The 16,723-nt window shown below is 37.3% G+C and overlaps 1 protein-coding gene across 1 annotated transcript in view; it reads right to left on the reverse strand.

The window, feature by feature from the left end:
- The window catches only part of COL4A4 (collagen type IV alpha 4 chain), a 63,214-nt gene that overhangs the window by 30,794 nt on the left and 15,697 nt on the right, over positions 1-16,723 (reverse strand). The window contains exons 6-18 of the mRNA XM_088170728.1: positions 16,664-16,708; positions 14,860-14,976; positions 12,257-12,325; positions 12,004-12,039; positions 11,207-11,269; positions 10,713-10,748; positions 10,504-10,545; positions 9,481-9,561; positions 8,047-8,100; positions 6,844-6,903; positions 6,185-6,229; positions 5,106-5,159; positions 1,312-1,381 (exon numbers count right to left, since the gene is read on the reverse strand). Of these exons, the coding sequence (XP_088026854.1) occupies positions 1,312-1,381; positions 5,106-5,159; positions 6,185-6,229; positions 6,844-6,903; positions 8,047-8,100; positions 9,481-9,561; positions 10,504-10,545; positions 10,713-10,748; positions 11,207-11,269; positions 12,004-12,039; positions 12,257-12,325; positions 14,860-14,976; positions 16,664-16,708 (772 nt within the window). The remainder of the gene's footprint in view (positions 1-1,311; positions 1,382-5,105; positions 5,160-6,184; positions 6,230-6,843; positions 6,904-8,046; positions 8,101-9,480; positions 9,562-10,503; positions 10,546-10,712; positions 10,749-11,206; positions 11,270-12,003; positions 12,040-12,256; positions 12,326-14,859; positions 14,977-16,663; positions 16,709-16,723) is intronic.

A 16,723-nucleotide genomic window follows, 5' to 3' on the forward strand; every position in this document is an offset into this window, starting at 1 on the left:
AAAATTATAATTTGGAAACTACACAAGTGTAAAATAATTTATGAAATATTTTAAAATGTGTAACAATTGAATTTTAAGGTGGGAGGATTTGGTTACTTTTCTATGGATTCCAGCCCATTTCATGAGCACATTTTTAAGTCTTCAACACTTTGTAGAAGCATCTTTGTGCTATGTATTACAAAATGCTGAGAGAAATGTTTGCCCAAAATAAATGCATGTAGCATTTAAAATAAATATGGATTTCATGTTATGTGCTTTGGCAGTACACAGAGAGAGGTCATTTCAGGATCACCTTAGTTGAAATTATCCAGATTTTTAAAAAGTATATTTTCAAAATTGCTAAAAATAATGAAATTTAAAATTGCAATTACATACTAATACATAAAGAAAACCTAAACGCAGCTAACCAGCTTCATTAAATTGGAAAAGGAAAATACTGGCAGTAGTTCTGTTCTCTATTGTGCTAAAGGCCTCTCTTTCTGAAGATTGTATCCACTCACACACCATGCACACCACTGAATGTTACTTCAGGTTTTAAACATGGAGGGGTTTTGTTGTAACTTCTGCGATGACAAGAAATTTCTGGTGCTGCACTAGAAATACATTTATGATGACTTCTCTGTTGAAATGTTCTCACAAGACAAACTCTCCAAGTATTAGATGCAAAAGCACAACCTTGCAAGCAGCAGACCTGGCTGTTCCCCACTGCTTCCTGCTATGAAATAAGAATTTCCACACATCTTTTCACTGATTATATGAGTAAGATGGGGATAAAAGGAGTTGGGGCATTAAAACCCAGCCTTCAGGGTTAGGGAGGAAGGTGATAAATTGACAGGTATCCTGTTAGGGGTACTAGTCCCAGGACTTTGCCCCTGCTATGCAATAGGAAGCTTGATTGTAGTCAATAATCCGTGTGCTGTGGCAATACTGAAAACAGGAATCCTGCATTACAATGGGAAGGCAAGTTTTCTTATTTGCTGTCCATTAACCAGCATGGGCTTATTTTTCATAGATTTTTTTGTAGATGTGCTTAGGTCCAATAACGAGAGAGTCCTTGAGATCTAGTTGTGACTGCATGCATGAAGATCTTGCACACAAACATTTAATCTGACACTTGTATGTTTAACGTAGTTCCAGGAAGATCAGGGAGACAAACACAAAAACGTGGCCAAACCCACAAACACAGCCTGTGGCCACTAGGAATCATTTACGATTTTGTCCCCTGAACCCCTAGTGACCATTTTCATACACCTTAGCAAAACAGGTCCTGCATTTCATACAGCACAAAGACTAGTCAAAAATAAATACAACCTTTTATAGGAGGCAGTGGAGTTCCAACAGCTCCAGGAGGACCTGGGGGCCCTTTCTCTCCTGGATCCCCCTGTAGGAGTCCAACAATTAATTTTTTTTATACAAATATATGGTGTACTAGAATGTAACTGAGTATTTCAACAATGGGGAGGTATGTAAGGATTTGACACACACCACCCAGGAAACTTGATTTTGACACTTCACAGCATTTAAAACCAAGCAAAAGGATTTTAAATAATCATTATCTTTCAGGATGCCAGTGGCTAAATAGCAATATACCCATCATACATGTCTATTTGACCCTTCAGAACATGTGACTGTTGTATTTGATTTCATTACTTTATTGTACATATGACTTAAGTACAGTAAATCAGTATCCATTCAACTGAGATAATTTAACAACCTATCTGTAATTAAAATTACAAAAATTCTATATCAGAATTAGGAAACTACTTCTATGACAGATAAGCATAAAGGAAAACAGTTTCACAGTCTAACAACTATTACCAATGGTAAGAGATACTCAAAGATCTTATAAAAAGTTTAAAACATCTGCATTAGGGAAACATAAAAGTGCTTACTAATGGTGAGGAAAATCACTTCTGCTTGGAGGATTTCTAAATTAACTTGGATTTTGTTACTTAGAATTGCAAGTGAAGTGGACTTTAGGGAAGACTTTTATGTAGCAAATTGTATTAGACCTTTTGCTTTGTAGCTTAGAAATCAGCTTTCCTTTTTCAGCAAATGGGAACTGAGAAAAGAAGAATGGCAATGTGGGAACTGCGTAGTGAGGCTGCATTCCCAGGGCTGGATCCCAGGGCTGTTCAGGACACAGACAGGGAGAACTGGGACTGCAAAACTGGATACCCATTCTTACATAAGTGAAAACAAGGCCTCTGTGCCTCTTTCTTGGCTTTTTTATTTATTTATTTTTTAATGGTATCTCTACAGTAATTAGACAGTTCTGTCACTGACTGCTGCCCTCTTCATCTCTGGCCTGTTTCCTTTGACTGTATCTTGCAGAATGAAAAAATATCCTTGTGTCATCTTTGGTTCTTTTAAATAGGAACATAAATTTGTCTTCCCTAATGACACCAAGAGCCTTCTGTGTGGCAGGAAAGAAAAGGTAAAACTAGCATTTTCCCTCCTCTGATAAATTTAGAAAGGATTTTTAGCTTTAAAATTAACTTAACGATGATAAATAATCAAAGATTTGTATAATATTTGTATTTGGCCCAAGTCTTATATAATTTTCATGCTGATTTTAAAATGACAACCAGAACACAAGAAATAACTGAAGAGTAATAAGCCAATGTCAAACATGTCTGTTCTTTGTATCTCAAATAATAAATTCTGGTTGTGGTCTCTGAAAATCTGTTTTTAGGCTGTTAGGGTAAGGACCCTCTTTAGCTGGCTGCTGCCTATTTGCTGTGTTTTCACTGTTGGTACACTCCTACATAATGGCATAGATCTGTTTGGATTATTTTGTTGACTGATACTGTTTTACCACAAAAATTTCAGGAGACTCAACTTGCCAACAGCTTATTAAAAAAAAAAAAAGTGCTGCCAGCATCCAGGCTTAGGCATCAAAGGCTATGGCAACAATTCCTTGAAGTTCACTCTTTGCTTTTAGCAACAGTTAGCATTTTTTAAAGATGAAATCTACTTTCAGTGCAACTGGGGTTCTTTTCTGTCTCTACACCTTAAATCTGAATACATCTTAGATTTTCTATGAACATGGTTTTTTTTCAGAATAATCTACATAAAGACAGGCTATTCCCAGGAGAAATTTTAATTAAATTCTTGTTCCTTTGGTGCATGTGATTTTTAGTAGATAAGCAAGAGCTGAGGTGAGGCCAGCTGAACAGCTGGTGCAGTCTGGATAGGTCTGCCCCTTTCAGGAATAATCAGATTTCTCCAATTGATTCCCAATCAAAACTACAGCATCTGTGTAATCACTCAGGATTTTGCATATCTGTATTAGTTACCCTTTTTTATTAAGTTGTGTCTATACTTGATTTGATTTCTTTTGCTCTGGGCACTAGCAATTGTAATTTCATCTTTCTGATTCATTACTGCAGGACTTCAACCTTTTCCCTAGTATAACCTACCAACAATTAATCACGTTTTGTTTACTGTTTGTAGTGTTAACTGATGGCTACTCAGGCCGTGGGCTAAGCAATGGAGTGTGAGGAATGCACAATTCTGCCTATAACATAATTTGTATCAAGTTTGTTAATGAGGCCCTGAATTAAAACAATATGTACATCAGGGTGAGAACTTTTTAACAACAAAACACTTAAGATTTGATTCTAGATTTTGGGAGTATTGGACTGCAATGAATTTTCTGTTTAAATCTGATATGCAATGTTTCAGTTCAATTAGTATCTAAATGATATCACCATGTTGTGAAGTTGATAATAGCCAAAGGAGAGGAAAAGTAACATCTATGGGCTATTTTCTCCCCCTGGGTATGACCATATAATTAAAATCTTAGCTGAAGAAGCTGGTGTAGCATTCTCCTGGCAGTCCTAACTTTGAAAGTAAGTTTTTGACTAAGCCAGATGTTTTTATTCTACTTTTATTTATTTACTTTATGTGTTCGTCATTTCTCCTTTGTAGACATGCTTTGGGAACCTGTTTGTTGCTTTTATTTGTGTGCTTTTCTACTGTGTCTTTAGCTGTGTACTACTTATGACAAGTATGCACCAGCCACAGTTTACTTCTTTGTGTGGATTATGTAGAGTGTGTTCCAGTCTTAGCTTTAGTTTATAACAGAGGTGATTTTTGTGCAAATCTCTTGAAGAAAATTTCCTAGCTTATATGCAGTTTTCAAAAAAATATTTCAGAGGGAAATAAACACTCCTGGACTTTTGTATTCAATAATATTTAAGCCAAGTTCATTAGCATCACAATTTCTGCAATGTTTTTGTCTTCTGTGCAGTGGTAATAACTTCGATGAGCTTTTTCAGCCTTGGTGTCACTATTGATGATTCATCCACCTTCTGCATTGCAGCACTTCACTTCTCCTCTTGCTCACACACTGCTGACCACCTGGACCCTATCCTAGGACTCCTTGGGCCTTCCCCTCTGGCTAGACTCACTGCTGCTTTGCTCTCTCTAGGGCAGCATCCAGAACTGCTTTTTTCTTCTGAGTGTGCTTTAGCATTGTGGATTCCACAGGAGATACAGTAGTTCCCTTCATTCAAGTCTTTGTTGTTACTCAGAATTACAATATGATCCAGTAGTCAGAATTTCATTGTTTCTGCAGCCTGCAGAAGAAAACGCCATAAACTTTTATCCTAAGATGTCACTAGACTGACACCTGGGTCTTCTGAAATTGTTTTAAACTTCTCTTCCATACTTTAATTTTTTTCCTGTTTTACTGCTTAGCCCTGGGATGTGACACCTACACTTCTACTCCCTAATGGAATCCTCATTTATAGGATCATACTATTAACTAAATAGCAATTTCCTTTACCTCCCATACCTCCCTGAGAATGCAGCTCAACCATGAATACCCTGCAGAGCACTACAATTCATGGATTAGGAAGCTATTTGGATTAACAATTCCTATGATATGTAAAACAGAATTCCCACTCTCACATGCTAGGAATGTTTCCTTACATTGCTGTTTACTACCACAGTGATGAATAACTACAACTACCATGAAAATAGTAAATCTTTAAAGAAATTATGACTGTATAAAGGGAAATGACCTGGCAAGTGGGTACATTTGGGAGGAAATATTGGCACAGAGGGGAGAGGGGTGTGAATGTGTGGTCACTTTTTACCTGTATGCCTGGATAGCCAGGTTGTCCAGGAAACCCAGCAAATCCTGTTTCACCCTGGAAACGATTGCATAAATACAATTTAATTAATCTATTAAGACATAATTAATTGAGCAAAACCCAGTAAGGCAGTCATACAGTACTGTCATGTTATAATTGTGTCCACAGCTTGTTTCAGAGAATTCCCTGGGTTTGTAAACAAGGTGGTGTTTCACAGACTCTCCTGTGTTGGGAAATTCACAGCATGTATTGGCAGGTTATTCAGACAGTGCTCAGCAGATTCAGAGAAGCTGGGGCACAGAATTAGCTGGAATACATACCAGCAGACTCTGATAGACTGTCTGTTTAATACAGCTGAAATTGGTTTGCTGCCTGCTGAATGACTCTCTTAAACTACTGCATGGAAAGCAACTGCACATCAGCTCTCTTCTCTTTTTATGATTTTCTAATATACTCATCCAGCCAGTATTTGAACTCTTTGGGTAGATGGGAGTGAAAAACAAAGTTAAAAGTATTTTTGCAGATAAAACAGTCACCTGGAACATAAATCTAGAGGCAAATATTTATACATTAATGTGATTCATGAACAGCATGATCACTACCTTAACTAGAGTTGGGCAAGACATAGATCTATATACATATATATATTGTTCTTCATTTCAGTAAGATGTTTTAAGTTCATAAGTAAAATTTAGCAGACTTAGTATCACTGGAATTTCTCAAGTCACAAACTTGAACAAAACATGCATGCACCACAAAATTACACGATGTCACCATAAAACACAAAATTAACATGCTGCATAGCTTTTCTGTTATGCTGTATGTGTGTCCCACTAACTTTTCTACCTCCTTGCAACTTCAGATTCCATTAGCAAATTTCAGCCCAATTTCAAAGAGTAGCAGAAATTCAAAGACACAAAGTTCATACAGCTTCTGTGACAACAGGTAGCAGAAGAGAAAAGAAGGAATGCAATCTGAGCTGTGAAGTATGTGAAAATTCCAAATCTGCACAAATCCACAGAAAACAAAATCTCACTGATCCCACTGTTCAGAGAGCTGCTTAATACTTTCTGCCTTCATACCTTCATTCCAGGAAAACCTGCAGGTCCATAAGAACCAGGATGACCCTAATAAAAGCAAGCAGACTGTAAGCTAAAACGGTAAAAACGTATTTAAAATTAAACCTATTCAGAACTGCTGATAGTTAATGTTACATAGATAAATATTATGTGGGATATCTTCCAAAAACTTTGCAAAGCTTTTGAAAATATTTTCTGTGAGAAATGGACAAGAATTAGAACTACAGACCAAAGCAAGCCAGTCAGGTTTTCACTTATTTTTTTTATCATATTGCATCAAGCATAGTAGTGGAATGCTGCTCCATTTCAGCACTCTTAGGTAAATCAAGCACAAGTAAAGTTGCTGTAAAAAACTGCCATCAACACGTGTGCAGAACATTAAAATTACTGTATTAGTACTGTGCTATTCCAGAGCAGCTTTGTGCTGGTCTGAATATTTAGAGGATAACCCTACAGATTTACTTTCTTTCCAAGAGAAGTCTGTGTGAGCTTATGTTTAAGTCTGAGACAGGGTAAGTACCAGGGCAAGTCTCCTAAATATTCAATACATAAAGCATGACAGATTGGGTTAAAAAAATCCTTAAAGTCTTTCTTGAAATTGCAAACTTAAACTGCCTAATTATAGTGAATTTGTAATATCATTTTTTGTGCAATTTTCTTACCTGCAATCCAGGGAATCCAGGAAGGCCTTTCTCACCCTTTTCTCCTCTCCCAAGTATGCCCTAGAGCAGTCAAAATAGGTGTTTTAATGAAGATACTCAGTGAAGTGTGCCATAAATTTCAATTTTTGTGCAGGTTTATTAAATTATGTATACATTGCATTGATGGATCTTGTTTCACTTGCAAGGCTCAGTCACTGGGGCTGACCTCACACAGCATCACCAGCAGTGCCTAAGTAGCTCCACTTATTTGAGGAACCTGCTCTGGTGTCTTCTCTAAGCTACATACTATTCCAGCAGTTGAATTTTTATATTTTTTTTTAAGTTCTGGACATCGTTTGAGCTGCTTCAGTTGGTTTCTCTGTTCCTGCTTATGACTAACAAGAGCATGTATTATCATCCACACAGACAACTAGTACTGGAGCAATGTCTATAAAGCCCATTTTATTCAATGTAAATCTGATGGAAAAAAATTAGCTTTGCTCTCTTTTCTAGTGCCAAGTAACAGTGGTCTTTTTATGATGGAAAATGAACTTCTGAAAAAGTGCTAGACTTACAACTCAGAAATGTGATGTTCATGCTTCTCGTTTCTTCTCTTCTGCTACAAAGCTAAATTAGTTTTTAACATAAACTAGAGTTATCCTTTTGCCTCCAATTATCCTCTCTGTTTTTCAGAGATCTGGCAGCTTCCTGCCTATGGATCTTCCTCTTCTGGCAACTCAAACTTAAATTGATCATGTTGACAGAAAGAAAAGAAAATTCAGAATAGACAGTCAAGAGCAACTCTTTCTCCAAACAGGTGACTTTGCCTTCTCCACCCTTGGGGATATCCACAATGTCATGTTAAAGACTTTCCTCAACCTTCTGTGGTAAATATACATCATGCCCCACATGAACACACTCAGATCATCTCTGTTTCTCTTCCTGAGGAAAAATAATCTGTACTTGTGTTTTCTTTATAGTTCCAATCCATTATGTCAACTGCCCAACTGGCAACAACACTGACTTTTTGCTACCAGGCAACACTCAATAGGTATGTATAAAACAGACTCCAAGAGATTTTCCAAAGGGTTTTGAAATATTTTTGCTTTCACACTGATTTAGCTGGTGATTAAATTTCACAGCAAAAAATGCTTTAGAAGTTTAACATAATAACCACAGAAGGACTTTGCCAGCACCATGGGAAAAAAAGGTCCTGTTACTTACTTTGGGTCCACGTGGCCCTCTGTATCCTGCTACCCCAGGCAATCCTTTTTGGCCCTAAATATAAAAGAGAAGATTTTGTGTATATTAATATGAAGGATATGCCTATGTGCTAGTTAACTTTTTTTAAGTCCTACTCTGAATTAGAAGTGTTAAATGATGTTTTTATAAGCACTGGATGTGTTTCTTTAGGTGTCCTAGACACAAGAAAAACATTTAAGTACTTATCTTTATTTCTGTTAACACTGTCAAACCAGCATAATGACTGTGGAGGGAGACTTGTATCTTTTCACTTCAAGGATCTGCAAGTCAGTGCTTTGTTCCTACAAATATGCATGACAGTAGTTCTTTTTTTAATTTGCTGCTCTTCTTGGTTTGATGCAAGTACTCAAAAGCATAAATCTACACTTTTGAGCACAGCCCAAATCTGAATGGGGTGCATGGCTGCTTACATGGCCATGATTATGTGATGTAGATGCAGCAAATGTCCCACTTCCCAGGAACATGGGGAGTTTATGGAGGTTCTTTTGGTCCTTTCCCTCTCTCTGTACACCTGTACAGCAGCCATTTGCATGATCAAAGCCCAAGGTCCAACATGTGAAATCTACTGGTTCCCTGAGTTGAGGCTGCAAGAGCTGGCAATGCCAACTTTACCTTTTCATTTGTGTATTTGAGGAAATCTGACTTGAGGATGCAGAGAGCTCTGTAACACAGTTTTTGTTTAAAAGTGACATGGGTTACAAACATTCTAATGTTCTAAGCCACTCAGCTGTAGCTATGGTAGGTGTGATGTAGAAGTGCAGGCTGCCCAGGAAAGTTGTGGATGCCCCATTCTGGGAAATGTTCAGAGCCAGTTTGGATGAGGCTTTGAGCAGCCTGGTCTAGTGAAAGGTGTCCCTGCCCATGACAGAGGGACTGGGACGAGCTGATCTCTAAGGACTCTTCCAACCCAAACCATTCTATGATTCTGTGATAAACTTGCAATAAAAATTGACAACAAAATCACACAGTTTTTATATTAAAAAGAGTATCCTAGCAGGGTTAGGGTTAGTTCAAAACTGTACGTTAGAGTACAGTTGCTAGTGATATGCAAAATTTAAACTATTAATGAAGAGCCACAAAGAGATTCAATAGCACAGTAATCAAATTTGCCAAGATGCCTGAAATACGATTTGCTAATGACAAAAAGTGAAGAAAAGCAAAGCAAGGGCAGTATATCTTTTCTGCATCAACAGTCTTCCCTCCAGAACATGAGCTGAAGTACACGTGGGGTGTTCTCTCCTGAAAGTTTGTAGGAAGGGTGCTGAACACAGGATTCTGTTGCAGCTGGTGGTTTCTTACAGAAAGATGTTTGTCTAATGCCATCCTTGCAAAAATTATATCATAGGATTGTACTTGCCAAGTTGAGCACTGTTAAATATGATGACAAATTAACACCTTTTGTCCTTTGAACAGCTGAGCTCCAGGAGGTCCAACTAACAGTGGTGACCCAGGTGGCCCAGGCAGTCCGATGTCACCCTGTGGAAGCCAAAGCAACAGCAGAGATGCTCCATGCAGTATTTCAGTGACACTCTGCTTGTCTTCCTGTTGTAACACAGCACTACGTATTTCTGTACTCACTTAAAATGTACTAATTACCTGCAGATAAAGGTTTGCACTGAAATGTGTAAGCCTCTTCACCATCTGCCCAGAAGAGTAAGGTTGGCAATCTAATCTCCTATTCTCCTGAGTCATTAAAAATAACATTATGGCTAGGGAAATAAATGAGAAAGCCTGGCTCCTGCTCCAAATCTGCTGTGGGGAGAGTAGTTACAGGACTGTCAAATATCTTATGTGTCCAATCTCTCATGTTCTAGACCAAAGCCTTTGAGCACAAGACTGTGAATGTGAAATGAAATTATTGATTTGCTATGGAAACTTGTGTATGTTAGACACTTGCACAAATTCTAAGAACTGATTGGACCAATTCATAGAAGAAATATCAAATATTCTTTCATAGAAGAAATATCAAATATTCCTCATTGGTTCTACACATCCTATCTACACATATAGGTGGAGACTGGTAGAGGAACTATTATTATGTGCTTCTTACACACTTTCCTTGACACCTGTTCTGCACTTAGCAAGAGATGAGATGCAGGATCTGATCTGGTCCAGCCCCTGTCATTAAGTAATCACAAATACTGTTGTGATTATCTAGGCAGTATCTGTTCAGAATATATGCAAATGCTAAGTAACACTGTTGCTTTTCAAAATCTTCAGAATGTGCTTGATTCCTGCATGCAGCTCACTGAAGGAATCACTTCTGCTCAGAATTAATTGATTCAGTAACTTCTTCTGTTCTAACATGATTAGCAGGAGACAAAGCCACAAATGAATGGGTTCCAGGGAACTCAATAAGACACTATTATTCTTCTAATGCTACATCAATAATATATTTATTATTATTTGTTTTCTTACCGGCTCCCCCTTTTGTCCATCTACTCCAATCCCTGGATTTCCCTAATTGATAAAGAATGTAAACAGTTTCAGCATGATCAAAAAATACTAACATTAGAGTTGAATTAAGTAACTCTTTTGAAAAACTTGATAAAAAATAAACATAAGAAACATTTCAAATAGTTGTATAAATTATTATTCCATTAGCAGCTTCAGAAGTTGTTACCTACCTGTTCACCTGGCAAACCAGGGTAACCTGGAATACCCTTTAAAAGAGAATGAAGACAAGTTAATATGTGGGATTTAGAGACAGTTTTTGAAAATTATTTCCTCTTGATTATAGGACCTAGAGGCAGAATTTTCTCTTGGGGTTTACCTATCCCAAAGTACAATTTACTTCACTTGGTCACTGCTTTCAGGAGGGCTGACCTCTGGTTTCCCCCTTTCCTGTCTCCCACAGGTGGTCTTGGGAAAAGGGATTAAAGAGAGCACTAGGAGCATTTCTCCATGATCACAGACTGCCAGGATGAAACATGTTCACACAGACATGGGAAGGAACAACATATCCCTCAACTTCCAAACTTGTAAGGTAAAGCAAAAATCTATCTTATCACCTGCCTCAAAATTACTTTTAGGCTTTGATTCACATTAAGGCAAGTTTTAAAATGGCTAGACAAGAATGAATGCATATGCTAAGGCAAGGCTGTATAACTGGTTATCTTACAGGCAAGCCTGGATGGCCTGGGTATCCAGATGGGCCCGTTGCACCTCTGGGCCCTCTAGGTCCCTGGAAAAGATTGCAAAAGGTCTTTTTGTGAACACAGAAAGAACTTTCCCTTTTCTACACAAACCCAGCCCCTCCAAAACACCTTGGACTCAGCCTTCTGGTCACTGGATTCCACCCAGAGCCCAAAGCTTACACCACAAGTGAAATCTCCCTGTGACTAGAGCAGCCCAGCACCAGCTCCTGGGTAATGCTGGACAAGACACAGCTCTGTGTTTTTAATGCACTGAGAGTTCACTTTGTCAGCAATTGTGCTACAGTGTAGGGACTTGATACAACTCATCAGTGAACACCTTTTTGAAGGGTGTAACCAGAGGAATCCAAAGCCATCAAGAATGTGATTCAGGAACAAAATTAAACTCTCTCATCTTCTTTCGTGTTCTTATGGCTGGAATATGATGAAGTGCTACTTATTCTTAGGAAACCCATCAGATACTGTAGGAGAAGATTTCATATCTTGAATTTCACAGAGAAAATACTCTGTGAGTACCAGGGCAACAGCTGCTCCACACACAGTGAATGCAGATGAGGATGGACTGTTACTACTCCCTTTCAGCCAGCATGAACTGGCCATGGGAACAGACTATACAGATTTGATGTTTCTCAGACTTTATTCTGGAATTTTACTATTTAAGGCAGGCAGAGAGAAACCCCAATATTTGTTACCATGCTAAGCAGAAAAAAATTTATGGTCTTCATGTCAAAAAGCAGTTCCAGAACCCACTGGCTGTACTTACAGGCATGCCAGGGGGTCCAGGATCACCTCTCTCTCCCTGTAATGACAAATGAACCAGTTCAAACTTTCTTGTGGGTATTTTTTAACTTTACAGATATTAAGATCACAAACTATCTGTTAGAGTTGTATATGTGTTTTTCATTTAGGGTTTTTTTCACTAAGTTTTATTAACTAGTGAGGAATAATGGAACAATTACATTTACCATACATCTTTTCCTACAATAGATGATTTTTTTTCACAATCAGGTACTTACTGGAAGTCCTTTTCCAAAATGTGAAATATAAACTGAATTTCCTTTTTCTCCTTTTTGCCCTGGAATTCCCTTTAAAGAAAAAGAGTCTTTTAAAACATGATCCACTTTTACATTATATGATCCATATTTTACATTTCCAAGGAGACTGTATGATAACTTCTCAGGCTGTGACTTTCAGGTGCCCGTATATCACAAGGTAACCCACAAGGATCATGAATGACCATTTTATTTTAACAAAACCTTCTGTTCAGTTGAGCAAACCAGCTTCCCACAGCTTCTGGACTCTGTTAGCACTTGGGTCCTTCAATATTCTACAATCTTTACAAATCTTGCCTTTAGTCTTTATTTTTCTTTCAGAGAGGCAGTGGCTTTAAGTACTAGCACTCTGCCTTCCATGAAAGTTCATTGTGTGATTCAGAAGAATTTAAAGTGATACTGCATACAAAAAAAAAAAAAGGTATGGACTGTATTAGATGCATAGTATTCAATATTTCCATGTATTAGGAAACCTGTTTCAGTCTATGAAAAAATCTGATACCTAAGACCCCTGGATTTTAAGAACCAAGTTCCCATGGTACTTGCTGTAGGGTCCTTTATAAAACCCTGTTAATTGTAGCACCCTCCAAAACTCAATCTGAGTTAGCATGAACAGATGATTTATTTTGCAAATTTAACTGTAATGCTCAGTTTAGTGTTAAGAGCATGATATATACATATCTAAAGAACAGATATATAAAGACATTATTGCTGAAGTTTTTTCCATTTGAAATCCAAATAAAGTGGATATAATTTAACTAAGTTAACCATCTGACTACTGAATTCACTAAAATGGGACACTGTCAACCAGGTTAAAACTACTAGTACAGTGTTCATGATATCATAAACTGGCTATCCAAATCCAGCAGTCAGAATGAAACAGGGAAGGTATTTCTCCCTGGAATGGCACAATAAAAGGAAGAATTACAGCTGTCTGCAGCTGGATATAGCTACAGTAGATTAGCTACAGATTACAGGTAAACAACAGTGCTAGGGAACACATTAAACAAATCAAAAGTTGTATTTATCTTTAGTTATTTTACATGTGGTCTCTTGTATAATAAAACATCTTTGTTAGATTCAGTTTTTTATCTTCTATATGACTTAGGCAAGGCCTTACAGATAGAAACTGCTTTCTTATTTTCCAACAAGGTCCATGAATATGTACATGGTGTTAAAAAAAATTATACAGGAGAATGTTAAAAATAAGAATTAGATAAAAACGTTGGCTGTAATGTAACAGGTTTGTACCTGGTGCAACATATCTATTTAAAAATAGACAATCTGCATAGAGAGGCATTCTTGCACACAAATGGTTACTATGTGTTGTTTTTCTGGGTAGCTAAATGAATTTGCACTGGAATTTTAGTTTGCATATCCAAGGCTACATGCCTATTGTGTCTCCCTGTTTTGTAGTTCGCAAATACTTTTCTAGGCCTGCCAAAGAGCATGCTCCTGAAATTGGTAGGATTTATGCTGTAATTTGTCCCATATCCCGTTTTTCCTTTATGTCACTTGTCTAATTTCAAAAAGTAAAACTCTATTTTGAAGGCCATAGTCAGTAAGAAAATACGGATGAAATTAGAGTTTCAGCAGAAGTAACAAGTTACTTTCAGAGGTATAACAAATAAGGTTATTATTAAGTTTATAACGTTGCATCTTTCATAGCATGAAACTGTATTTTATTCTAACTGGTATTATCTTTGATAACATCATTACACTCGTGAATCCTCTCCACGTTTTTCTAACAGCTGAATTCATTAGTAGCATTTTATTTAGCTCTCATTAAACACGTTTGATTTTTCATGTAAAGTGCAGTTGTTTTTATTGTATTACTTAGAAAATTTCAGGGAAGCTGTTAGACCAACTAATCAGCTCTAATTCATTCAGAAGTAAAACTTGTTTCCAGAAAAAGTCAGAGACTGGTGACTTGAACTGTTCTGCAAAATTTTTTTGGACCTACAATAATTTATTTCCCTTAATGACAAGAATCTTTTTATCTTCAGTAGTCAAGTACTGCTAACACAGCTACTTAAACAAATATTGAAGTGCTAATTTCAAACATTTTAATGTGGAACGATCTCTGCATATACAGATACATGCCCAGGCAAGACTAGGAGTGCATAGAGCACATATGTGTAAAAAAGTGGTACAAAATCTTAGAGTGTAACAGGACTTAGGCTTGTTGTACCTTCCACTTAGTTTTTAAGTCATGTCACCTATGTCTCTACTAGTAATGCTTTTAAGAAATTTCAGGTACTAATGAATGGTATGGTGGTTTCAAGCTTCACCTTCTCAGCTGGTGTGGCTTCATTCTGGGGAAACAAGTCAGAATTTAACTCTCAAGGCAGCCACATGTATTTCAAGGATACAGGACCTTATTTGACATTCAAGCTTAATCTGTTAAGGCAGTGTGCTTCACTCCCATTAACCTGAGTAAGAATTCCTGGGAATTCCCAGGAAATTCCCAGCAGCAGTGTACAGCTGGTGCCACAGTCTAAGTCATTTTAAGAGCAGTTAGCTTGGAGGGGAAATGCACATGCACAGTGGGAATGCCTTTCACATACATAAGGACCTCTTGGTCCCATGTAACCGTTTTCTCCTGGAAATCCTGGGTCACCTCTGGAGCCATTGCAGCCATCCAAACCATGCTTGCCTCTGGGTCCTTCCCTTCCTGGGAGGCCCTGAAAGACAGTTTATTATTTATTAGAAATACACCATGACTAATGGGAAATTACTTTTTAAATTAACAGAACAGTTCAGAAACAAATATATCTCAGATGTGAACAAGATGACTTCTAACATTGGTGCTGGTTTCATACTCTTGCATTAGAAATGCTTTCTATTCTGAATATATATTTTTTTGTGTGGTGTAGAACAAATGAGGAAAGTCTTTTATTTGAGTTTTTTTGATGCACAGGAAATATAACAGGGACAACACTGGTTAAGAGGACCAGACTGTGTTCTCACTTGAGTGAAAAAGTAATGTTTGTCTTCTCAGACAATACTGACTCTAGCTCTCTATCTGTCGTCTTTCTTGTGGCTGCAAAGCTGAAAAAACCCACCAAAAAAACCCCACGATGTCTCAAGCAGCCTCATGGTTTGTAATTGTTAGGATAAAAAAAGTAAAAAGAGGACACAGCTTGACTCAGGCACACAGTAATTACAGAAATTGTGATTTTTCTAACCTAGCAATAACTAGCCAGTGTCCAGATAAGGATTAGTTCTACTAAACATTAGGAACTGGCCAATGAAACAATGAGATTTTTCTTGGAATAATCTTCCTGTTCTAGGAAAAAACTATTTTTCACAGAATTAAAGACTTTTGTAAGGACAAAATATTCATTTTGACCTAAAATTATTTTTGGGGGGGAATCTGAGAAATTGTCAAGCAAGTATCCTCCTGGCCATTTGCCTGAAATGCTTTTGTCAATTCTACCTCTTCCCGTCTGTAAATGCTTCAGTCTAATTTGTAGATACTATTTTTAAATTAACTTTTTTTTTTTTTGCAAAAAGAATATCTATTTCTTGGGAACGCTTTTTTTTTCTTTTTTTTTTTTTGCCAAATTTTGGGCTTGTGACCTCTACAGACATTTTACAGACATTATCCAGACATTTTGGCAACAGTCCCACTGTCAAATGTGGACAGCTGACAAGCCGATGTTGCAACACCCACTCAGCTTTTGGTTCTGTTTTCACTTTCAAAATTCAAAATTTTAACTTTGTTTGATCCATATGAAACTGGTAACATCACAGGAATTCAGTTCTAGTAGAGTATTTTTAAAATTCCAGTATCAAAGATACTATTTCACCAATTTTCACACTGAGGAAGACATTCACAAAAATACATTATCACATGCTTATAAAGACATACTTAGGACCCACTTTGCTTATTCAGCCCCTATTCAGGTTAAATTACTGGACTCAATTGTTGGGTTTCCTCTTGCAAAAGGACTACAAGCAAAAATCAGAATATTTGAACAAAAACCAGTGGATTGTTTGAGATATTTTCAGGGATATTAAGAATTAACCAAGCAGACTAGAGTCTGCTATAGAGCCTGAGATAAGAAATATACTGCTTTGAATCCTAGCTCTGGCACATGCTCCATGGCCATGGGTGGTCTCTGCCTTCACTGCCCCACTCCTGCATGAAAATTCTCTACTTACCTCATTGGGATTTGCTGGCCTTTGCTGTCAATAGGAAATACAGCTGAAGTTAACCTAGTTATTTTACATTTTTTCAAAACATGTAACTCTGAGAGAAATTATATCAATAAGTATAAAGAATTTAGTGAGTGTATTATTCTGTCAGAGGACTTGCTATGAATTTATAGGACCTATAATTTTTATAAATATTAGTTTAATACGTACAGGAACACCATCTAAACCAGGAAATCCTGGGACGCCAGTTGGGCCCTAAAAACAGGTGAT

Source organism: Sturnus vulgaris, chromosome 10 (genome assembly GCF_052056855.1).
Source record: "Sturnus vulgaris isolate bStuVul1 chromosome 10, bStuVul1.hap1, whole genome shotgun sequence".
In the NCBI taxonomy this organism is placed as follows: domain Eukaryota; kingdom Metazoa; phylum Chordata; class Aves; order Passeriformes; family Sturnidae; genus Sturnus; species Sturnus vulgaris.